The sequence below is a fragment of the Eutrema salsugineum genome, unplaced genomic scaffold, assembly GCF_000478725.1.
Source record: "Eutrema salsugineum unplaced genomic scaffold, Eutsalg1_0 scaffold_7, whole genome shotgun sequence".
Lineage (NCBI taxonomy): Eukaryota > Viridiplantae > Streptophyta > Magnoliopsida > Brassicales > Brassicaceae > Eutrema > Eutrema salsugineum.
This window is the reverse complement of record NW_006256486.1, coordinates 7272137-7297772: the sequence shown is the minus strand read 5'-3', so window position 1 is coordinate 7297772 and position 25636 is coordinate 7272137. Positions and strand designations below refer to the sequence as shown.

The following is a 25636-nucleotide window of genomic DNA, read 5'->3' as shown; positions in this document are numbered from 1 at the left end:
ATATGCTTATGGTAGACTTGTTTCTATGGTAGAGTTATTTACCATGCTTGAAGTAGACTTAGTTGTTAATGTTTGGCAGACATTTGACTTTTTAGTTCAGAATTACTTTTTTGTCCTAAAAGTATTCTCATATCTACGAAAAACCAGCGGTTTGGTAGACTTATGTTTGCAGTGTTGTACGTCTTTCTAGTTTTGTCCTTATGGTAGACTTCTGTTTTTTTTTTGTAAACCTATTTGTATATTTGTTTTTTTGGTTTTGTTTAATTAATATGTACTAGATTTTAAACCCGTGCGTTTGACGAGAATCTTTTTTTTTTTTTTTTTGTTGTCAACAGCCTCTTCTCCTAAACCGAAGTTGTTAACCAAACCGGTGGAGATGAGTTCACATAAATCATATTCCCTGGATAGACTCTAGCGCTGTGAGCTAATGCGTCTGCCTTGGTGTTCTTCGCTCGTGGTATGTGTATCAGTTTGAAAAAAAGGAACTTCTCTCTGTATTTCTGGATTTCCCCCAGTTGATGTGCAAATGCTGGCCATTCCGTTGGTGCCGACACCATCTTCACCACATCAGAACAGTCTGTTGCAAAAACTACTTTTCTTCGCTGATTTTCAATCATGCACAGCATTGCCCATAATAGTGCCTCTACTTCTGCATGTAAAGGAGATAAACTTCGTCGTAAATTCTGTGCCCCCATGGATTCCTCTCTCCTATAATACCATCCTATACCTGATGTTTTATCCATCTCCTTCCAAGAACCATCCACCGAACACCATCCATTATTAAAGGAGGTCGGGTGTGATGGCAATTGAGGATGTTGTGTTTCCGTTTCAGTTACCGAGTTTTGTGTCTCAATCCATAAAAGGCTTTCCGTTTCCGCTAGTTTAAGCGTTAATCGTGGATCTCTGTCTATGTTTGAGAATAGTTTGTCATTTCTTGCTTTCCAAATGTACCATACTATCCATGGATATGATTCATTAGAAGTTCCTGTTGGTGTACGCCAAAACAAATAATCCAAATTTGCATAAATAGATCTTCCTGGGAAAACTCCCGTAGGTGTTGGGATCTGTGACAAAGCCCACGTCTGCATTGCGGGTGGACATTCAAATAAAACATGATTGACCGTTTCCTCCTCTGCCCCACATCTACTGCATTGCGCATCACATTTGATTCCTCTGTTGTTCAGGTTTTTGGCAACAGCCAGACAACATGACAGTACTTGCCATAGAAAATGGCGTAATTTGGGGGGACACCTCAGTTTCCATAGTTTTACTAATAGGGGCTCGAAAGTAGGTCCATATAGGTTTTGTGTTTCTGCTTCCGAGTTTTGATGTTCAATTTGGTATCCAGATTTGACCATGTATTTGCCTGATTTTGTGAAGTGCCAATCCAGTACATCCGGCCAAAATGAAGCGCTGATGGGCATCCCTTGTATTATTTCCACATCTTTTGGATCTATAATAGCATTGAAGAGCCCCATATTCCAAGTACTAGTCTGTGGATCAATGAGGTGATTAACCATGAGATTTGGGTAATAATTATAACCCTCACATATTGCTGATCTGGGGCGAGAAGATGGTATCCAGGGATCTTTCCAAACCGACGTGGAACATCCAGAACCAACTCTTTTGATTAGCCCTTTGTTAACCAGAGATCGAGCTGAGATAATACTTCGCCATCCGTAAGATGGGGAATATGACTTTATGTTGTCCATTGGACCTGCATTCTGATAATATCGTCCTTTGAGTACTCTCGCGAATAGCGTATCTGGCTTTTCTATTAATCGCCATAACTGTTTTGCCAACAGTGCCGTATTAAAACTCTCTAGCGACCTGAAGCCCATGCCCCCCACCGATTTGTGACGACACATCTTTGGCCATGCTATCCAGTGCATTCCTTCCTTGACCTTTTCGTGTTCCACCAAAATCTTGCCGTGATGCTAGTTAACTTTGTGGTAATTGATTTTGGTAAGCGAAAACATGACATGACAAATGTTGGCATAGCGGAATCCACCGATTTTATTAGTACTTGCTTTCCCCCTTTTGATAAAAGGTTGGATGTCCATCCGTTTACGCGGTCCTGTTGTCTGTCAGCTAGAAACTGGAAGATCTTGCTTCTTGTTCCCCCAAGGTTTTCCGGTAATCCTAAATATGAGCCCATTCCCCCCATGTTGTGAATTTCTAAAATTTGTTTCATCTCATTTTTCACTATGTCTGAGACCTTATGCCCGAATTGTATTGACGACTTGTCAAAATTTATTTGTTGACCCGAAACGTTCTCATATTGGCGGAGCACCTGCAGTATCTGCTGACATTCCTCCTTGTTTGCTCTACAAAAGAAAAGGCTGTCATCCGCAAATAACAAGTGTGAGATCGAAGGGCTTGATCGGGCTACTTTCAATCCGGTCAGCTTTTTGTCTTGTTCTGCCTTCTTTATATTAGATATCAGGACTTCCGTACACAAAATGAATAAATATGGGGACAAGGGATCCCCTTGTCGGAGTCCCCGATGTGGAATTATTCTTCCTTTAGGTTGCCCATTCAAAAGAACTTTATATTGTACTGATTTTATACACCACATCATCCAGGTAATCCATCTTTCCGCAAATCCCATTTTTCTCAAGAGATGCTCTATGAGATCCCATTCGATCCTGTCATAGGCTTTGCTCATGTCCGTTTTAATTGCCATGAATTTATCTTGGCAAGACTTATTTGTGCGGAGCCCATGGAACATTTCCTGTGCAATCAGAATGTTATCCGAGATCAAGCGTCCCGCGACGAAAGCCGATTGTGTGTCTGAAATAATATCGGGTAATAGTTTCTTTAACCCTTGGCAAAAAACTTTAGAAATTATTTTATATCCAACATTGCATAGACTTATTGGTCGCAGTTCCGTCATTCGAGTTGGCCTGTCCTTTTTAGGAATTAAACATATGTTAGTCATATTTAGTTGTTGATCGAAGATCCCTGTTTCCAAGAAGCCATTTACTAACCCAAGTAAATCCGTTTTAATTATCTGCCATGATTTTTGAAAAAATTATGCTGTCATTCCGTCAGGCCCTGGAGCCTTTCCCGGGTTCATCATAAACAAAGCTTTGTGCACCTCATCTTCTGTTGCCTCCGCCACTAACATGGCATTATCCTCCTCTGTGACTCGAGTTTGAATTTCTCCAAGTGCTGATTCAAATTCTAATGGGGAGGTTGTAGTGAACAAGTCCTCAAAATATCCCACTGCAACTTGTTCGACCTCTTTTTCGGAGGTCACCCATGAACCTGCCGCATTATATAAACCGACAATTCGATTCCTTGCTCGTCTTTGTTTTACATGCGCATGATAGAATTTTGTATTTTTATCACCCCCAATAGCCCAATCGTTCCGGCTTTTCTGTTGCCAAAAAAGCTCCTCGTCTCTATAAGCTATTTTTAATTTCCTTGTAACATCTAGTAATTCCTCCTCCGATTTTGTATCATCATTTTGAACGTCCTCAAGCTCCTTTTGCAACTCAGTAATCCTCTCTTTCCCGTAAGGTAGATTGTTTTTCCTCCATCTAGATATTTCGCGACGGCAATTAGAGATTTTTTCCATGAACGTTCCCTCACGTCACCCGATATTTAAAGTCCATCCTGTAGATATAGCATCCATTAAACCCTCTTGGCCAATCCATCGTTTGTCAAATCGGAATTGGGTTCTCTTCCGGGGGATTTTATCCTCAATTGTTGTTACTATCGGTCTATGATCCGATCCAATCATTGCCAGATACTCCACAAACGAATGACAGAACATCTCATGCCAGTGTTCATTTGCTAGAGCTCGGTCCAATCGACATCTAACTATTTTGGAGTTTCTACGTCCCCTCCAAGACATAGTATTTCCTAAACACGGAAATTCTAGGAAACCGCAAATACTAATCATGAGATTAAAGGATGTAAAGGTCGATGCATGTCGCAAGGCTCCACCTTGCTTTTCATGATTACCAGTAATTTCGTTTAGGTCCCCAATGATAAACCATGGTTCCTTTCGAGAAAGGCTGATTCTCGTCAATCGTTCCCATACTTGATCCCGCTGTTTGGGAACCGGATCACCATAAATAAAGGACAGATAAACAATTTTTCCTTGAATAACCGCTTCGATATCAATAATTCTTGCACTTGAATATATTACCTTAATGTTAAAAAGATCATTATAAAAAAGTGCAAGTCCTCCACTTGTTCCGCAAGGTTCAACCGTAAATAATTTATTATAACTAAAATGAAATTGAAATTGTTGCACAAAAGAATAACATTGTTTAGTCTCTGAAAGAAATAAAAATTCGGGCCTATGTCTTTTCCAAATCTCTCGCAAGTAGCTTATTGTCCATTTGCTTCCAAGACCCTGACAATTCCAGCTAAGTACTCTCATTAATCGCTTTGTTTGTTGCTTTCTGCCCCTGTTTTGGGTTTAAGGTCCCCTTCGGAGCTCCATTCTGGCCTTTGTCACCTATGTTGTTCCCATTTTTGACCCCTTGTTTTTTCCGAGGAGATGTGAATTTTTGGACCAGTCGCTTCTTTGTGCTGCCTCCTAGAAAGAGCGGATTGCTCTTGACAGTTTTCTTTTTTACATCGTTTTTGTCTCCGTCCTTCGCCACCTCTTCGAGTCCCCCTCCCTCTTTATCCGATGACTTTGCAGGGCCTGTCTCTCCCAGTAAATCTGCTACTGTGACCTCAAGACCTGCAGAATCCCATAAATCCTCAACCTCTGTAATAGTCTGGAAAAATTCCCCGTCTTCAAAGTCATCCTCACCCCTTTCCTTTTCCACATTTCCTTCGCAAGTGACCATGTCCGGATTAGCCTCCATATCTTGCCCAAGTGTCACCGTGATTGCATTACCGGATGAGCTTGGCTTAATATGGTCCTGCATTTCCGAGCACAGGTTTAGCTCCTCCTCTTTTGCAGCTTCCAAACTGTGTTCCATCATATATCCTGAGATGTCGTTGGCTGATAAGGTCAGCCCCTGGTTCTGCATATCCTCGTCACCTGCCATTCCATCATCAATATTCCGTTCTATCACCGGATTAATCCCCTCTGACTCCCTGTTTCTGTTAGAATTTGCTCTCCCGTTCAAGACCGGTTCCTCCATGAGATCATCTTCATCAAAAGAAAGACTCTTCCTTGCTAAGCTTCTTATTTGAGGCATACCGATGTTGTGATCCGCCTTTGTGATCGCCTTATCTTCTGGGAATTCTTTCCTCTGGTTCCTAGTAACCTCCACCGTGGACCTCAACTCCCTTTCAGAAATTTCCGCACCATTATTGCCAGCTTCTTTGGCTTTGTATGTCCTGTGTAGCGCCTTTGGAGGGACATACCCTGATGGTCTCATTAAGACCATTGAGTGTTCACCGGTCTTCTTCTCCGATCTGCCTTTCAGCTTGTTATCAGCTTCTTCTCTATGAGCTTTGCCCTTTCCTTTAAAGCCCGCATTCACACTCTCATTTTTCACCGAGTCTCTTCCTCCACCCTCTCCATATTTTGTGACCGTCTTGTACGATGCCACACTCTGGTTTCTATCTGTTATCTCTAGGCCGGTTTCTTGAGGTTTCCGTTCATCCGTTCCCGTCCGCAGGGGGCAGCGTTGTTGGTCATGGCAGAGACTTAGACAGTTCCTGCAGTAACCGAATAACTTCTCGTACCGCAAGTAGACTGTCGTCTCCACACCTTCGTCGAAATCTATTGTTGTCTCGAAGCATAAGGGCTTCGATCCGTCGATTACCATCTCAACCTTCCCCTCATCCAGATTCACCGATTTCACATCACCTAGAGCTTTCCCAATACTCCTAAAACTCACATCAGCCCAATATTGTAGAGGAACACCAATGATCCTGATCCAGAATTTAATCGCCGAAGGATAAGACGGATCGACCACCGGTGACCAGCGAACCAAAGATAACATCCAGTAATCAAAATGGAAAGGCTCCATCTTCATTACCACCTGCAACACGCTCCTCCATTTTCCAGATCCTTGGAAGCATGAACAATAGAGCTTTCATGTCCTGCAGCTGAGGATTCATACATCTACCGATCAGGGTTTTTGAATAATCCTTGATGAGATCCGCATTATCAAATTTAGGAACCGTAATCTTCAACCGTTTCGGTGGACCCCCATTTGTGACCTCCAAACTACTCGATTTGAGCAAAGAACTCTGAGACATTGTCGATGAGTTTGTGTTTTGGTGTAGCGAATGAAGGACTATAGAAAGAAGGAGATAAGTTGATGTTGTTGTTTTGCTGCTCCAATCTCCTCGCGTGCTCCTTTTAAAGGCCAACATTACTTGCAAAGGTATTCCCTCGAGATATTTCCGAATCAGATTGTGATCTTGGAGAGTTATTGTATTTCCCATAATCACGTTGTTACCGCTAATCGCATCCAGAGAATCCGATTGTGTCTTCCCGTTTTCCTCCTGATTGTTATCCATATCTGCAGATCCATCATCTTGCTGCTCCAATACCTTCTTTAATCCCGATCCCATTGCAATTAGTCGAATCAGAATCCCATCCGAATCGATCCGCTGTGATATACTGGTTTCTATCTTTATTTGGATCTTCCCAGATCTTACCTGTTCAATATCAATTACCGTAATTAAGTTGTCCGATACATCCTCAGAGATTTCAAACTGTCCGAAAATCACAATCCTCAAAAGAATCCGTTTATAATCCCACACGATCCCAAATCCATCCTCTTGTGGAAGATTTGAACCAAGAATCATTTAGATCTTTTTTCCTTTAGAAAGGGAGAAGAAAACGAGAGAGATAAACAACATTCTCTTACTTCCTCAAAAAATTTTGACGAGAATCTTTTTGTAATGAAATTTAATTATTTAATTATAAAAAATGTATATATCTATAAATTGGTTAACCCGTTAGTTTAATTACCTCAAATCATTTTAACATCTTACATGTTTTAGTAAACTAACTCATAGACCTTAAGTATAAATACATAATCATAATCAGATCCATCATATTATTTTATTTTTAAATATATAATCATAATCAGACACAGGTTCGATCGAGGGTTAGGTATTTATTTTTAAATATTTGATATTTTAGATCGATTGATTATAATTAAATACTATAAGATATTTATTTACTATGCGTTATTATAATAATATTATTAACATTTTAAATTTAATTTAAATATAATTTTTATTTAAGAAATTCTAAAGTATTAAAATTATTATCTAAATTTTCATAAGAAAAATTTAATTATAAATTTCGAATTATTTGAAATTTAAATTAAATATGACATATATTTAAGGAAATTTAAAAATATCTAAATTAATAAGTAATTTTGGAATATAAATATAAAATAAATATTTTAAAAAAATTTGGGGAGTGTTTGGAAGCAAATACTAAAAATGCTTCTGTTTTAATATAATAGATATATGTATCAATATTAATATGTATATATGTATATGTCAAATTTACATATAATATATTAATCAGGTATTTATTATTTGTATTTTTATGAGAAAATTGCTGAATGGGATGTTTTTAAGTTTTAAATTTGAGGAATAGGATGTTTTGAAAACCGTAGAAGGAAAGGACTGTTTTTACTGTTTGTATTCCCACAAGGGCCCTTAGACAATTTTTATCTTCTAAATTGCCATTATCGAAGTAAAATAACTAAAAATGTCTGATTAAATCCGATTTGGTAAACCGATTACACAAAATTATCAACCGAAGTCCAATAGCATAAACCGAAGTAAAACCAAATGTATAATTTATCGACACCCCAACATTTAAATTTAAAATTTAATTTGGGATCCACATCTGGACGTCGTCTATCTACCATCTCCGGCAATCCAGCTCCGATTAGCCTCCGATTAACCGTTGTAATGGCGCGGAAAGTTAAAAAATCGTTAACGCGGAACAACACCGTGCTTCCGGTTTCGAGGTGAGTGCTCTGGAGTAACTCGAAGACAGCTCCGGCGGACCACTCGCCCATGCCGCCCATGCCACTGCGACGGAGTGACCGGGTTGAACATCCCATTCACTCGAGTCGTCTGAATCCACGCCAGCGGTGTAGAGCCAAAGTACAATTCGCTCCTCTTCTCCTAGAATGGCCTGCTCAGAATTCTAGAAGTAAGTTACATTTATGAACTTCGACCTTGTCTGAACTGTACTGGCGGTTTGTAATTCAAATTAAGATTGAAATTAAGATTAAGATTGAAACGGGGCGCCTGATTGGCTTGATTTATGTATTGGCGGTTATGAACTGTAGTACTTATGTCTATATATTGATTTCAAACGGTTGGATTACTCTTATATTATAGGAGACCATACGAATAGGGTAGTTTTTCCACATCTCTGTTCTCTCTTTCGAACTCCTTCGAACTCCTTTCCCTCAAACATTTTCCCTGGGTTCGCATTTTACTGTTTATCCAGAATACTATATCTTTTCGTGCATTTTGGAATTGTTGTTTTCGTTCAAATACAGGTATGGAAGACGGAGAACCTTCAAATACAGGCATGGAAGATGGAGAAGCTTCAAATAACCTTTCGGAAAAACTACCAAAAAGAGTCCTCGGCGATGGTTGCTACCCCGTTGGTGCTCGGTTGAACATATATTCAAAGGCCAATGTCATTGGCCTCCTTGTCGAGGCATTAAAGGGTACTGAAGATCTTCAGAAGCTACTTCATTCCCAGTTTGGGAAGTTATTCCATCTACCTGTTGCAAGATGTTGCAACAGCGCCAAACTTGTCCATGCCCTTCTATCACGACAACTTGTGACCACGAAGAAACACGAGATTTGGTTCCTCTTTGGTGGACAGCCTCTGAGATATTCGATACGGGAGTTCAAGGAAATCACTGGATTGACCCGAACCTGATAGCACAAAAGAAGAAGAAGATGTCGGAAAAACAGGAATCTGGAAAGACCTGTTCGGAAGAGCGAAGGCGATGAACGTGTTTGATGTGCTTGAAATGCTAAAGGACCCGGATCTACCCCGATGGAAACGGCTTCCATTGGCCCTAATCGTTCTTGTCGACGGTGTACTGTTTTGCAATAGCAAAAATCTGGCCCTCACCGAGAAATACGTTGAGATGCTGACTGACTTGGATAGGTTCATGCTGTATCCATGGGGGAGGGTATCCTTTAACAAAACAGTATCTCGTTTTCAAGCTCCGAAGGCAATCACGGATGCCGAGAAAAGGGAGAATCCTGTAACACGATTGCGCCGTCAACTTAAACAGAAAACCAGTGCATGCTATGGATTCCCTCTATCACTACAACTCATGGCCCTCCAATGTATACCAATGTTGGTTTCCAAAATTCCTCAACCTGATAACTTGAAGACATTCCTTGAAGATCCCGAAGGCTGTCAAAACGTTATCACACTGTTGCATCTTGGGGACATACATGCCGTGGAATCCGACCCTCTCGTAAATTATTTGTAGTACTATATTTAGTACTGTTTGTAGTCTTATTTTGTAGTACTTGTCTTAAAAGATAAGTGCTCTGTCATTTTGGTTGGTAATTTTGCAATTGTATTTTTTTGTCTTAGTTGTCTGTGAAACAGATGGTACTGGATGATGGTGAGAATGACCAACAGAATGAATTGCGTTGGGGAGATGAGGTAGAGGATGCCAAAGTTGCATTCATGCAGGAACTCATGGCGGAGGGGTACAAATTCACACCTTCGGATTTTGCAGTGGCACCGGCCCCTATCGTGGATATTAGTGATGCAGAGGACGAGGTTACCAATGCACAGGAACCTGAGCCATCCACCAGACCGAAGAAGAAACAGAAAACTCATCAAACTGAAAAACGTCCCATGCAGAGGAAGAGAGGCAGGGGCAAGAACTCTTCTAATCTATCGGAAGATGAATCCCCTGAAAGTGGACCGATTAAAGAGCTTAAAAGATGGATAGTACGTCAGAATACTTTGCTCCTTCGTGACATTAAGACCGAGTTGGAAAAGAGATTGGGCGTATACCAAGAGAACGAAGAAGATGACAATGTACACCAGTTAAAAGAAGAAGGGGAACAGGATGACGAAGGACAGCACACAAAAAAAGATGGATCAAAACCGGATGAAGATGCAGACGAAGCCGAAGATGGAGGTGAAGAAGGAGGTTATGATGGGGCACAGTCTAGCGTACGCCATAATGATGGTGTACACCCCAAAGATGGTGTACACCAGAAAGAAAGAGATGATGAAGAAGGGACATCTACTTACTACGGCGGGGACCATTATTCTCCCAGGGACCATGCGTACTTGAAGACTCCAGAAGCTCCGACGATGACCCCTGAACCGGGACAAGCCAATTCAGGAACAACTCGTCCACCTCCTTACTTCGTCATTCCGGATGAAGATCCACCTTCTAGCCTCAACGAGGTGAGCTAATTGTTTAGTCAGCAGCTGACTCTATTAAGTTTTATAACGTGGGTGTATTGTGCTATGTTATTTAGGACTTATTCAGGTGGATGGTGGTAGAACAAATTTGGTGTCAGGCCCCTTAGTAGTCTACAAACCTCAGACTCCTCACCCATTGAGCTACGCATATAAGAAACATGAAGCGCAGACAGATGCGCAGGATGCAGAGGTCAGACATTAAAGTTGTTCATATGATATGGATGTGTATACAGTAGTGTTTAGGTATACGCTAGGTATACGATTGATATGTTATACGCTTTATTGTTACGGTGGTTTGTAGGCTGTGGCTAATGAGGACGACTCATTAGCGGGGAAAGATTACCATACTGCGCCTGAGGATGCAAGTGATGCTTCGCAGAAGACCCCTTGTACTCCTAAACCCCCACAAGAAGTTGAGGGATCGTCTGGTGTAAGGAGAAAAAGTGGAGGAACAGGAAGAGGAGGAAGAGGAAGAGGAACAGGAAGAGGAGGAAGAGGTAGAGGAAAACGCGCACGTGTACGGTCGGACAAGATTCGAGATATTTACACCGCTGATTCAAAGGTGAAAGCTCTATTTGTATCCAGATCGAAAGCTGCGTACAAACCACTCGAAACCGTTGAACAAGACCACTTCAAGGCATTTCACGAGTTATTATCGCGTGAAAGAAACATGTAAGTTATATCGTATTGAAAGCAATTTATCCTTAAACTTTCATTCTAATCAATTACCAATTGCTCTCATTACAGCGACTTTTGCATTGTCACTGGTCATACTGTGAACAATCAATTCTTCCTACAAATTGCGAAGCCTACTGAGTGGGTTAACACGATGGTGAGTATATAGTTAGTACTTACTCAATCTTTAATTATCTGTAATATATGTTATTTATGTTTTGTTATTCGTCAGCACATGCAAGTCATAATGGCCATGCTTTGGAGACGTAGAGGGGAAATCTACTTGAAAGACAGGGTAGCATTTGTAGACACCTTGTTCATATCCATCATCGGCAACTACTACAACGATTTCATATCGCGAGACAAAAATCAGTATGACTGGGGGAAAACCATTCAGGGCATTGTATTGGGAAAACCAGCAAAGTGGGCTAATCAGCGGCAGAGGCAAATGTTTATACGGTTTGTGGACGTTGTATACGTCCCGATGAACTGGGGGTCTGAGCATTGGGTGGGCCTTGTAATTGACTTTAAAACGGGCAACATAAAGATTTTGGACTCATTCATCAGTCATAATGATGAAGCGGCTGTGGAGCAGTATATGGCGCCCGTGTGTCAAAGTATGCCATTTATATTGAAGCGTTATTTGGATAGCAAATTAACGGAAGGCCTACGCACCACCCCTTACACATGGAGTCGTTTGGAGGGCATATATCAGAACAAAAGATCCGGTGACTGTGGGCCATGTGCGGCCAAATTCTTAGAGATGCATGCTGCAGGGCTTGGAGTGGAGGATATGGCTTTGATAACGGACGATGACGTTGACAGGTTAAGGGAGAAATACGCCATGGACTCATACGAAGAGTTTGTCGGGAATCCGGCTATTGCCAACGCGTAGGACGAATGTTGAAGTTTAATGTTGAACTTGACAATTTAAGGAAGGGTTATTTGTTGGATTATGTGTTTTATAATGTTTAGGATGTGGGTTTATTTGATAATTTATATGCTTATAATTTAGTTTACTTTAGTTTACTTTACTATCTATTAAATGGTGTGTCAATTATTTAGTTTGGTTATAATTTAGTTTACTTTAGTAATTGCGTTTCCGTACACCTAATAGCGTTTAGTTGTACACCAATATGCATCAACTGGGAGTACATCAAGAAAAATTTGTTTATACTTCACTTTATTTTAGTATTTATTAATTGGTGTGTGAATACTTTGTTCCAGGCGAAATATGTACCTGTACACCACCAATATCCATTTAGGTGTACATCAACTGGGTGTACAACAAGGAAATTTTTGGTTTATGCAATAATTTTATAAACTCATTTACAATCTTAACGGAAACCGCATTTAATGTATACGCTCAATTAGTGGGCTTATTTTATTATTATATAGATGCAACATAAAGAACCGTTCCGCTTCACAAATCCTAAACCGCAGTTATTCCATCTCCATAAACAACCGTTTTCATCACAATTAAACCTCACAAATTAACTATGGCACCAAAGAGAGGGCGATGTGATGTGGATATCCGTGATTGTCAATCCCCTCTGATGGCGCTTCCCGACGAACTATTGGAGAAGGTGCTCGCATACAGTTGCAACTCCGTCCAACAAATTTTCACACTGAAGCAAGTTTGCAAACGGTTCCAGGCCTGCACTTTAACCAAAAATTTTCTCGCATCGGTTGATCCCGTGGAATTGGAGATGCCTATTCCCGAAGATTTCGATATGCCTTTTATCGAGTTTTGGGAATTTCCCAACTTGTTGAGGAGGATGTATGACGCACGCAATCCTGGTTTGCTATTCATGAAGGGGATGCAAGACTACTTCTGCCGTGGAGACAAAGGTGGCATAAAACTCATCAAGGAATCTGCAGATATGGGATACGAAACAGGTATTTACATGTATGGGATGTACATGAAAGCAGTGGTCGAAGACCCCGTGGGTTTAGAGTATCTTTCAAAACTAAGCAGGGGGGCAATGAGGAGAATAATTCGGAAAATTATTGATGGAGGTGAGCGTGGTTATGTTAATTTTCCTGAAGAGTTTTCGAGGAGGAGATTTGAGACTAATGCTCAGTTTGCCACACTTTGGTCTTGTCGCTGTGGTGTTGCCAATGCTCAACTTGATTGGCATGACGAATTGTTAAAGGGGCCAAGCATGTGCACGTCGTGTTTCTGGGCACAGGAAACGCAAAAGTTCTTCGTATTTGTTTGGTATGCAGTGCATTCTGGGCCATCAATGGAAGAATGGTGACTGATTGGTGAAAGTCAACCATTTTCGGTGTGTACACCTGCGTTGTGTACACCTTGGTGTGTAATCGATTAGATTCCATATTTCGTACTTTATGATTTAATCTTTTATTTAGGCCTACTACGTATGTATGTATGTAGGTGTACTTTGTTTTCCTTTCTATCTATGTATACTTTAATTGTGTTGACTTTATTTAATTTCGGTGGGTGGTAGTTTCACTTTCTCGAGAACCATTCTCTTATATCTTTAAAGTCTCAGTTTAACTCTCTTTGTACGCCTAATAACTAAAAAAAAAAGAAGACCTCAATCTGGACTCAATATGTACACCTAAATTTGTACACCTGAATGTTACATTTATCACATATTATATATTTGAGTATACAAACGACATTATCTATTTTGTGGGAATTTTCAGAGAAGATGGATATACAAACGACATTATTTATTAAAAGTCTCACCTTACCTATTTCTGTACGTATATTTTTAAAAATATGCATGATTTCGTCTATGTGGACAATCTGTACTCTATATCTCGGGTAACGTGATGTTGAGAAAACGTCTGTAATGATGACAAGAAATTTAGTTTCGAACAAATACAAAAAGGGCTGGGTTGTTAATGAAATTTCGATAATATCATAAATACTAATAGTATTGTCTCAGATATCATAAATGTATTGTGGTATACTAATAGTATTGTCTCAGATATCATAAAAAGTTTAATGGTGAAATTTACTTTTATTTGGTAATTCTCTGTATTTATTGTGGTAATTTAATTTTGGCGGTAAACGAAAAGACATATTTTCGTCTCTTTTCAACGTCTTTCTTCAAAGACATCTATTCGGCTCTATTAAAACCGCACTACTACCTCTTTAAATTCAATCCCTTCACCATAACTGCCTACTTAGAACCATCATAACTTCCTCTTTCAAACCATTTTCAATCCTTTCTCTTCTTCCTCATTACATTTTCTTATCTTTTCTCTTTTCACCGAAATAAACGATGGTTCGAAGGAGAAACAGAGGTGGTGATGGTGCTTTTTCCTATCTTCTCTCACTCCCTGATGAATTGCTGGAACAAATTCTGGCCGCAACAAACCCAACTATAAGGGAAATAGCCCGCCTCCGTGCTGTTTGTTCTCGTTTCAACCGTATCGGCACAAGCAGGGGTTTCTATCGAGCCATTGATCCCGCCGAAATCGTGCATGAACCAGCGGCGGTTCCACATTACCCAGCGATGATGAGGAGATTCTATGACGCGGGTAATCCAGGGGTTATTTTCGAGAGGGGGATGCAAGCCTACTTTTTCTTCCACGATGGTGAAGGCGTGGAATTGATAAGGGCTGCTGCGGAGGGAGGCTACGACCGAGCCCTTTTTGTGTACCAATGTGGCTCAGAGCTGTGCCGGAAGACTTCGTCCGTGCAGAGGAGTATTTGGGCAGGCTCACGGTGCAAAACCGGAGGAGGTTGAGCCGGTTGTTGCTGGTCGATGTTCCACACGGATAGAATTTCGATTTGCCAATGGATTTCACTGAGAAAGCGGCTGCCTTTCATCCGAGATTCCTTGCGCTGTACACCTGTCAGTGCGGGGTTATCAATTACTGGCTCCAGTGGTTTAGAGAAGACTTTAAGCAGCCAAAGTGCACAACCTGTTTCTGGGCCCAAGAGACCCAAAGGTTCTTCCGCTTCATTAGGAACGTCGTTCCAAGCTGGCCGGTCATGCTCGATTGGTGAAAGCCGTAATCTTAGTATTTGGTTGCATTCGTGTGTCGTTAATTATTTATGTTGTCTTAGTGTTCCGAACTACAACTGATGTTTTTGAAATTGCTTGTCTGCTTTCGTTTTTTAGTACTTATGTTGATTTATGATATATATGGTACTTATGTTGATTTTATGATATTTATGGTACTTATGTTGATTTTATCATAGCTCTTACCATTTTTTTAAAATATGGAGAATTTAGCCATTCGAAATATATAGATGAATTTGCCAGGATTTCATTTCGTCTAGGGCAGTAATTAATTATGTACACCTATTCACTGTAATTATTTATGTACACCTATTACAGTATACATATTACACTATACCTATTCACTGTAATTATTTATGTACACCTATTACAGTATACCTATAGACGTACACCTACAGGTTGAAAATAAAGTAACATTACACCTTTTTAAAGAACGATGAATACGGGATCGTAAACGTACACTAACATTGGTATACGGGTTCATAAACGTACACCAACACTGGTATACGGGTTCGTAAACGTACACCAACATTGGTATACGGGATTGTAAACAATTTTTGGACATAAGGCTGTATTTAAACTTCATATTTATTTTTGAAATAACCACAACATCTAACAATAGCACATCGATACTAAAGCATTTTTGCAAAGCGTTCTGCCGAACATCTAAGATAACAATTTTCACATCTATACGGGATCGTAAACGTACACTAACATTGGTATACGGGTTCGTAAACGTACACCAACATTGGTATACGGGATTGTAAACCCTTTTAGACATAAGGCTATATTTAAACTTCATATTTATTATTGAAATAACCGCAACATGTAACAATAGCACATCGATACTAAAGCATTTTTGCTATTTTTTCTGCCGAACATCTAAGATAACAATTTTCACATCTAACAATGTAATGCACATTCTCGTGATACACTTCGCACGACGCAGAGTAGTCTTCATGAATGAGACTAGGGTACCTGAATGTTTTCTCGTATGTATGTTTATTACGTGGGCAAAATGACCAGAATAAATATACTATATCTTCGGCGACTTCAAGAATTTCACGAGAATCATGAGGATAGTGGTACCTGAAAACCATCTTTAGAAGTTTTTTCCCTCTGTTAGGGCGACCCACGCACATTTGCAAAATGGCACAGCTGTAAGTGGCATAGACGTCTGATGGAACGAGCTTATTTAGCATCCTGATGGCGGTATAGATCTTCTCCTCTGTTGACACGAACCTTATAGCTTCGACCAATATGGCCCGTGGATTTTTCGACGCTAAGCAGCGCAGGAATAAAGGCCGATATACTCCACCAGGGTATATCCGAGATGGTGTGTCATGCAATGTCCATAGGTATGCCGATCTGAGTACTTCCGCGCTAAACGCAATGTCTCTACCACGGGTTCCTGCCAGAATAATCGGTCCAAGGTAGATGCAGTCAGACTCAGCAACTTTCTTGACAATGATTTCGAAAATATGATCTGGTAAATCTGGTAAATCTGGCATTTTTTGGGAAGGTTATAGGGTTTGTGGAGGGTGAACTTTCTTCGCAATTTTATGAAACTATATATTGAATTGGATGGGTAGTTGTAGTTGAGAAACAGTTAATGGTAAGACAATTAGTGTGTAGTTGAACAGAAGTAATATTACAATAAGTTTGTGAAGTGATGTTTACCAACTACAGAAATTAAAGTACTAGTTACATTGTTACAACTAGTTAAGTTCTTAGTAGCTACTTGTTACAATAATATCGTCAAGTGATGTTCACTTAGTTTCCACCTTAAATTTATTACAAAAATTAAACTAGTACTTGCAAATAAAATAACTAAACTAAAGTAAATATCTTATGCGCAGAGCCGTGCATTGTAGAAGGCAATACTCGCAGTCTGGTGTATTTGAGCCATCGTAATGGTCATCTACACACTCCGATATAGGTTCTTCTTGTAGTGTGATGGGGAAGGTCCAAAGGCCACCCCACGGATCTTCAAACGGCCCCAGTGCGAACTCCCATACGTGACGTATAACGGCGTGCGCTAACAGCTTCATTTCATAAGCGGCATAAGGGACGTGGTGAGTGAATACATCGGTGAGGAGTTTTTTAGCCCTTCGTGGACGACCGACGCAAATTTCAAACATGGCACATGCGAAAGTAGCATGTTTATCACATGGGACAAGTCGGTTAAGCATTGTAATCGCTGAATACAATCTTTGCTCACTCACGGCAACTCTAATGGCTTCGAAATAAATAGCTCGTGGATTACAGGCGCCAAGACAACGCTCAAAGAATGGGCGGTAAGGGCTCCTAGGGGATACGTCGAGCGGTGTGTCAACCAATCGAGAGATGTCTGCAGAGCGTAACACGTCGTGGGTGAACGCGATGGCTCTTCCACGTTTTCCTGCGTGAATAAAGGGGCCAAGATGATAGGAATCATCCTCAGCTAGTTTCTTTACTATTAACCCTAAAACATCATCGTCTAAGTAGTGCATTGTTGTTTCACTTTGGTGTAAAATAAATTTGATTCCCTTTATTTGTAGACAAGGTGGATAGATATATAAATGTCCTAATTCGTGGTTGGTATACAGATAAGAGCCACTTCAATAACTGCTAAACTACTATATATATAAACCCCAACACGTCGCACTACATTATAAATGTAACTACTAGTTTCGGGCATTTTAATAAAAGAGAACTGACCATTCTTCTAAATATTGGTGGTACAAAACGGGTAGGTGAAATATTTACTAAAAGGGAGTACACTTTTATATTATTTTCAACCGTATAATAAATTCTCCACCCCCCAACCACACACCAGTGAAGTCCATATATGATGATTTTGCTATGTCTTAACAAAATTTGCCTCCTTTCCAGCGAAAAGAAACCCTAAACCAAACATAACAAACCCTAAACCGAACATGTCACTCCCAGACTTGCCTGATGAAATTCTTATCGAAATCCTCAAGAGGCTCGGCAGCGAAGCATTTTGGCGACTCGGACCATTTGTGTGCGCCGGAAAGCGCACCCTCCGGCTTGTTTTCACCGACGATGTCCTCAAAGCATCCAACATTTATGCCCTTTGCTGTGTCCCCAGCGACATATGCCCTGGAAAGGAAAGACGCCCATTCTTTCTGAAATGTTTGGCGAGTGGAAACCCTGAGGCAAGATACTGGGAAGGCCTGAGACTTGCAACCAGAGGCGCAGATCTCATTGCAAGTAGGACCATGCTGGAACCAAATGTTCCCACCGACGCTCTCTCCACCCTGGCGTCGGCCATGTGCGACAATTAGGTGAGGAGTTAATTCTTGGGTGACCCTTGTTCCGCAAGCCAAACATTGCAACTGTTGGCAACGCATCACGGAAGTCTACAGTCAGAGCGCGTGCGACAATTAGGTGAGGAGTTAATTCTTGAGATTTCATATTACGGAACTGCATACATGGATACGTACTCAAACTCATTTTCATATCCAAATGACGACGTCATCAAGCTGCCTGATTGTGCATTTGATCATTTCGAACCTGAGATCCGAGTACTTTGCAATGGTTGCTTCATATATTGGTGTGCTAGGCGTATCTGCGAAATGCTTTAAAAATAAGTTTATGCTGTACACCTTTGAAAGTGTACACTAGTATGTGTACACTATATGAAGTGTACACATATATTTCCTTTTTAGTATGTAATGAACAATCTTTGAATTAATATTCGATGACTTATGTTTCATGAAATCATTGGACAATTTATGCTTCGACAATTTATCAAATCCTAAACATAAAAACCACATTAAAAAGTTAATTTGAAGTCATAATCTTTCCAACAAACAAAATAGAGGTCTTATTTTTTTCCAAAACATAATACACAATTCAACAAACATAATTAAAAGTACAATTAAGGAGTTTATGCTCCTCCGGCGTGCTCCACCGTCCACGCAGGTGCAGTGGTTTCAAAAGCAGCCCTGTCTTCCACGTAAATCCTAGCAATTTCTTCAACAAAAAAGTGTCCATCCCCTATTTGGGGGGCAGTTAACATTTGGTGTATTTCCGTCAGTACCTGATTACATATACATGTAAACACAGTTAATCCCTTATTTAAACGGAATTAATATTATATTCCATAAAACACAATAACGATTTATTTCTTTCATATGTAAAAATACATCATTGATGCTGTTGTTGGTCCTGAAGTGAGTTGGATTCAACATCTTCAGAAAAATGTTCCCATAAGTTGTAACGTTTGGGTGATAGACTTTTGTTTTGAACATCACCTGAAAAAAATCAGTGTTATTAGTAATTGAAATCTTTATTGACTAAATCCTAAACCCTAAAAATACAGCAATTTGAGAAAGCAATGATATGCTTCAATCCTTACCCTAGGAGGCGCGAAAGGGTAGTCAAGCGGAAAGTGAATGTCTAGTTTGAAAACACCATTCTCATAGGGTGAACCTTTAGGCCCCGTTATGATAGCTTCCCAGTGATACAAGTCCTCACCCACAGGTCCTAATGAAATCGGCAAAACACTAATTAGGTAGACGATCTAAAACACCGATCCTGAAAAACTAAAACTAAACTAATCACCTATTTTCAAATGAACCATCAAATACCTGTACTGAAACATGGAGTGTTTTTCCTCTCCACTTCCTTCAATTGCAATGATATCACTTTGGCAGAGTACATTTTTAGAAAGTAAATATTAAGTTTCTGTGTAATTAACTTTTGCTGTTATTACCTTTTTGTGTCTCCGGAAACTTGTTTCACTAAAGAAGAAGGCAGGGGACAGTTTTTATAGAGGACGACAGGAAAAACATTATAAACTAAAGAAGGGAAACGAGTCGGTCAAACGGTGCAACAGGTTTCAAAAAAGGTACTTAATTAGTTTTTGTCGTTTCCAATTTGATTTTTTTGGGTCGCGTTTATTCCTCATACACTGGTTTCATTAAAGCAATTTTCAAAATCGTAATGACTTGCTTTTTGAAAAAACCGTTTATTCGAGCTGTCCTATCCTACAATTTCAATTCAAAGACACGATCATTGTCCGTTGTTTATTCGAACCATGTCTTTCATAATGTTTTCTTTCTCTGCTATAGAACCATGTCTTTCATAATGTTTTCTTTCTCTGCTATAGAACCATGTCTTTGATAATTATTTTGATCCAGAACCATGTCTTTGATAATTATTTTGATACCTAAACCCTACATCGTAAACCCTAAGCCCTAAACCCTAAACCCTAAACATAACCCATAACGTCCATACACCTAAATTTATATGCGTCACCATATAAATGTAAACTTATAAATAAGCCATAATGCAAATACACTATATGATGTAAACTGATTGATGTTTTCCACCATCATAGTGTACACAAACTGTGTCCACCGTCAAGGGTGTACACCCTTGACCGTACACCCTTGACCAGTAAACATCATCATTTTCATACCAAATTTAACATAGTTCATGCCTTTCCAAGTTTAAATATAGGGAAACATAGTGTACGCTAGAAACAAACCCGAAAAACAAAGCGAGATCACAGTGTCCACAAACTGTCATGAAATTAATGATGTTTACTGGACAGGGTGTACACAGTGTGTACGCTAGAGGGAAACATAGTGGGAAAAACACAGTGTGTACACAGTATTCCCTTTCCAAGTTTAAATAGAGGGAAACATAGTGTACGCTAGAAACAAACCCGAAAAACAAAGCAACATCCCCACACAAAAAGCAACATGAGACACACAAGAGCCACACCCGGTCAACCCAATGGTTCCTTGCATTTTGCCCGGTTATGGCCGGGATTTCCACATCTCGAGCATTTGTTTGGCTTCTTTTTTTTCGCAACCTGCAACAGCGTATATCAGTAATCATTAATCAATAATCAGTATCACTGGGAAAAAATATATGTTTAGTGTACACTAACCTGAGGATACTCTCCTGCTGAAAGTTTTCTCTTCGTCGTAGGCCTTCCTGATGGACGCTTTGCCTTAGGTGGCATAATAATAAGGTCACGCACTTCTGCTGGGATACGAATGTCGTCAGGGTCGGGCACTGGTAGGATTTTGCCAGAAACTGTTGCACTCCAAATTGATTTCTTAAGAATTGGATCAACCAAACTGCTGTATTCCACTTGGCGAAGCCTAGCCGCGGCCATTGCATGTCGGCAAGGGTATTTCAATGTCTGAAACTCTAGACATGAGCATGTTTTGTTTTCCAGATCAACAAGCCTCCGTACACCGAACTCAGAACTCACTTCAACCTCCCACAAAAAAATGCCTTGAACCGATAGTGCAGCAGATTTTTGCTGCTGCAGGTTCATTAACTTGTCAACCTCTTCTGTAATGTCACCATCCATCTTTTGAATGGTCTCTCTTCTGCATTCAAGCCACCTACTTAACATTCGCCTGATAAATTCTAGCATTGCAATGATTGGACTGTCTCTTGGAGCTAATAGTGCATTGTTCAGAGACTCTGCAATGTTACTGGAGGTCATATTATACCTCTGACCAGAAAAGTGTGATCTAGTCCACAGCGCAAGAAGGATTTTTTCCATGTACTCCCAACAACCATAATCAACATCCTTCAGCCTTGCGTATAGTTTCTTGAAATTAGAAACTGTGAACGCTTCTCCAGCCTTTCCGACCAACCCTTTCTGACCGGAACCTTTGAATTTACCGTGAACATTTCTCTGGATATGGACAAGACATGCACCGTGGTGTGACTGTGGATACCATTTCTTTTAGCTTTGGCAATTCCACCGTGCCTATCCGAGATAATAGTAAGATCAGAGGAATCTGGAATAATTTCTAACAACTTCTCAAAGAACCACCTCCACGTCTTGTCAGACTCTGCATCAACAACGGCGAACGCTATTGGAAATACCTGGTAATTAGCATCTTGTCCACTGGCCGTTAATAGACAACCCTTATACTTACCAGTGAGGTGAGTCCCATCAACAACAAGTACTTGTTTCAAATGTTTCCATCTAGATATACACGCAGCCAATGCCATAAATACGGACTTAAACCTGGTAATACATTTTCCTTCTTTTTCATCTCTCTCGCTCTCGGTTATCAAATGCGTTATGGTGCCGGGGTTAGCATACTTGAGCACATGGAGGTAAATCGGTAATAATTTGAAAGAAGTCTCCTCTGTTCCGTGAGCAGAGTATATAGCCAGCTCCTTAGCTTTCCAGCATTTCCAGTACGAGGCTGTAATATTATATTCGGAGAGAACAATTGCAGGTAGCTGACTCGCATGTGGCCCAACTATTGCATTCTCATACTTAGACTTCAGCAGAGCCGCCATGACATTAGAAGTAGCATGTTTAGAAAATTTCTTTCTTGTATCCGGGTGGCATGTATGCTTGAAACACGCCTTCCTCACCTCATACAACGCCGACTCGCCAACTTGACCCCCCAACACTCTCCAATCACATATCTTTGATGGACATTCGGCGACTGTGTACTTCTTCGCATGCTTTTTGAATTCGAACGTCACTATATTCTTCAGCGCATTGATGGCCAACGTGATTTTAAAGTGTTCCTTGTTCCTGAACTTTTTTCCAACCCATATCTCTCCATCTTCATTTGACAAATCAAGTTCATCGAAATCCCCTGCCATTTCATCAGAGACTGGTGCCACATCCGGAAATCCATATAGTTCTGTACGTTTAATCGCTTTCTTCAGCTCTGCACCGCCATTCTGACGCCCCCAACTGACATCACCTGTCGGAGTCTGCACAAAATCATCATCATCTCCATGGGGAGCCAGAACATTCTCACATACAGTCCTCTTTCTTCCAGGAAAATGAATAGAACTCTCCGTTAAGACAATGGAGTTGTCCATATGGTTTGAATCACTCGGCTCACTTCCGCGAGTACTTCCACAACCGCCTGAACTACCAGAGTCATCCTTATCCTCATCAAATCCAGGTTAGAATGGAAACCCTTACCATCTGCTAGTACGTAATCATTCCACGAGTCAAAATCATAATCCGGATCATAATCATCATCAGATCGGTATTCTGCATCGTCAACATCATCAGCTTCCTTCTCTTCCGAATCTCTCGCCTCATCTGATTCCTGGGACATTTTTAATTCCAACTCAGGGTGGTGAACAGAGACAGCGTGACTTGGAACATCCGGTTTTACATTAACGGAGGTGTTAGTGCTGGCCTTAGCCGCTACTTTCTCTGATTCCTGGGACATTTTTAATCCCATTGGAGGATGGATTACAGAGACAGCTTCAGGTTGTACACCTTTGGAGGTGTTCATTGCGGCCTCTGCCTCTACTTTCTCGGCATGTGCTATCAGCAAACAATCACCGATATCTTCATCATCTGCTTCATCATTGGGTTGTCTAGACTCAGCCGAAGAAGAGGCAATGAAGTTTGTTGGCCCTAAGGACTTTCGCCGTTCCCTCGCAATTTGAACTTCAAGACTTTCCTTCCGTTTAATCTCACCATTTCACCATTTACTGACTCCTTGAATGTGACAAATAAATTCACAGACTTGTCAGACTTATGCAGCGAAAGGAAGAATTTATACTCTCGAGGAGTAACTATTACACATGGACAACTCCCATCACCATTAAGCTCAGCTAGAACATCATCAAACCAGTAGGAAATCTCCACCGAAACAACTCTCGTGTCTAATCCGAACTCATGCGCAATCAGATTTCTCAAATCATCTGGTCCGGACACATCTTTGCAATTTATGCACCTTCCACGACGAGATATGTCCATTTTGAAATCCCATTCTCCTGTATAGTACCTTATCCACGTTCCCGCCATAACAAGAATGAACGCATCCACTGCAATTCGCGAACACCATATCTATAAACCTACTGGCAAATAGCGAACACCAGATCGAAAAAAAATCAATAATAACAATGACAAATCTATGGGTGTACAATAATAGGATTAAGTTACTAACCGTGGTTATTGTCCTCTTGATCATCGCATAATTTCCCCTTCAATTTCAACATCTTCTGGAAAGGGAAACTAGGGTTTCTAATTTGGTTAGGGTACTTTGTTTCTTATTTTTACCAATTTATCTCCATTATCTCTAATTAACCACAATTTTCCCGCCAAAATTAAAAAGAGAATGTGAAAGGTAGTTTTTCGTGTAATTAGTTGGGTAGTTTCCGGCCCATAACCGAGGCCCAGAAAGGTGGTTTTTGGGAATTTCATTCCCAAATTCGAAATCAGGCCCAAAAAACGACCCAATCACGCGCGTGAGTGCTCTCTTCCCGCCTGTTACGCGCCCGGACGTAGACTTCGCCTGGGACCCACAGTATTTTCTGAGTCTGTCTCTCTCTAAGGAACAGACTGCACTGTCTCTCTCTCTCTCTCAGAAAGAAGGGTAAGTTTGCCATTATGAAAATATGTCCCAACCCCGACCAATTAAAACTTAAAACTACCCTTTTCTCAAATTAAAACTTAAAACCGTCCTTATTTTCAAAACAACCCTATTTTTATTTATTTATACAACTATATATATTAAATATGATTTTAGTAAACAAAAGTCAAACGTAGCGTACTGGTATTTGCTTATCTAGTGTTCTTAGAAGACGCGGGTTCGACTCTTCTTGGGCTCATTTTTTTTATAGTTTGAGGTTAAATATAGACGAATGGACAACTTTGCCCCCAACTTCTTCTTCTTCCCTGCGACCTGTAAATTTTTGTCTGCGCCGTTCACCCTTTTTTTCACGATTTTGATGTTTCTGCTAGATATTTTTGTGGATAACACACACTTGTGATAGATCTACAATGAAACATCCGATTTCAAGCTTAAGAACATACAAAAAAGTGATTTTTAAAAAAAAAGGATTATTGAACCAAATAAATTCAAATCACGGTGGTTGGAAGCTGCCTAACACTTAATCTCCGATTATGTGGCCGAAGCTGGTCTGTTTTCGAAAGAACATGGATGTAAATAAATATGTTTTTTTTAATTATATATTTTATTAATTATAATGGCATTCTCGTAATAATATTCATTATTTGGACAAAATGGTATAAGACCAACTTTCTAAGGTTAGTCTGGTAAGCCCTTCAATATGTTAGGCTAGGTTTGTCAATTCATTAACCTTAAAGGCTAGTCTGAGGAATTTTCACACAATATATTGGTACAACTATGAGATATAGGACAACTGGTACAAATAGGTATAACTAAAACAACTTAAATAATTGTTGATTGAAAATTCTTTTATTATAATTGCAAATCGGGTTGGTACCCAATTTTATGTGATGATTAGGTATTTTCATGGATAATTTCTTAAATATAATCGTTGATTCGTAGTGATTCTTAGGTAAATTATAATTATACCTGAGTTCATCACCAAATCTGCAGAGGAGAACAACTGGTACGAATAGTACAACTAAGAGATAAGAGGACAACTAGTACAACTGATACAACTATGAAATAGATGACAACTAGTACAAATGGATATAACCAAGACAACACCTTGAATAATTGTTAATTAAGAATTGTTTTACTATATTTTCAAGAGATAATGAGCATCAGCCACACAAGCAATTCAATAGATTTTATATCGTTTAATACCTCATATTTGGAGCAGA

General features: G+C 40.0%; 2 protein-coding genes across 2 annotated transcripts; one reads left to right on the top strand and one right to left on the bottom strand.

The window, feature by feature from the left end:
• Positions 1 to 8930: 8930 nt before the first annotated feature.
• Positions 8931 to 11957, top strand: LOC18010499. Its single transcript, XM_024150749.1, has 7 exons — positions 8931 to 9413; positions 9536 to 10369; positions 10455 to 10577; positions 10689 to 10810; positions 10973 to 11059; positions 11135 to 11219; positions 11295 to 11957. Exons 1-7 carry the CDS (start codon positions 8931 to 8933, stop codon positions 11955 to 11957), a joined length of 2397 nt encoding a protein of 798 aa, XP_024006517.1.
• Positions 11958 to 18961: 7004 nt separating this feature from the next.
• Positions 18962 to 19737, bottom strand: LOC18010648 (ubiquitin-conjugating enzyme E2-16 kDa). Its single transcript, XM_006393481.1, has 4 exons — positions 19665 to 19737; positions 19433 to 19560; positions 19221 to 19328; positions 18962 to 19114 (listed from the first exon to the last, which is right to left on the bottom strand). Exons 1-4 carry the CDS (start codon positions 19735 to 19737, stop codon positions 18962 to 18964), a joined length of 462 nt encoding a protein of 153 aa, XP_006393543.1.
• Positions 19738 to 25636: the final 5899 nt, after the last annotated feature.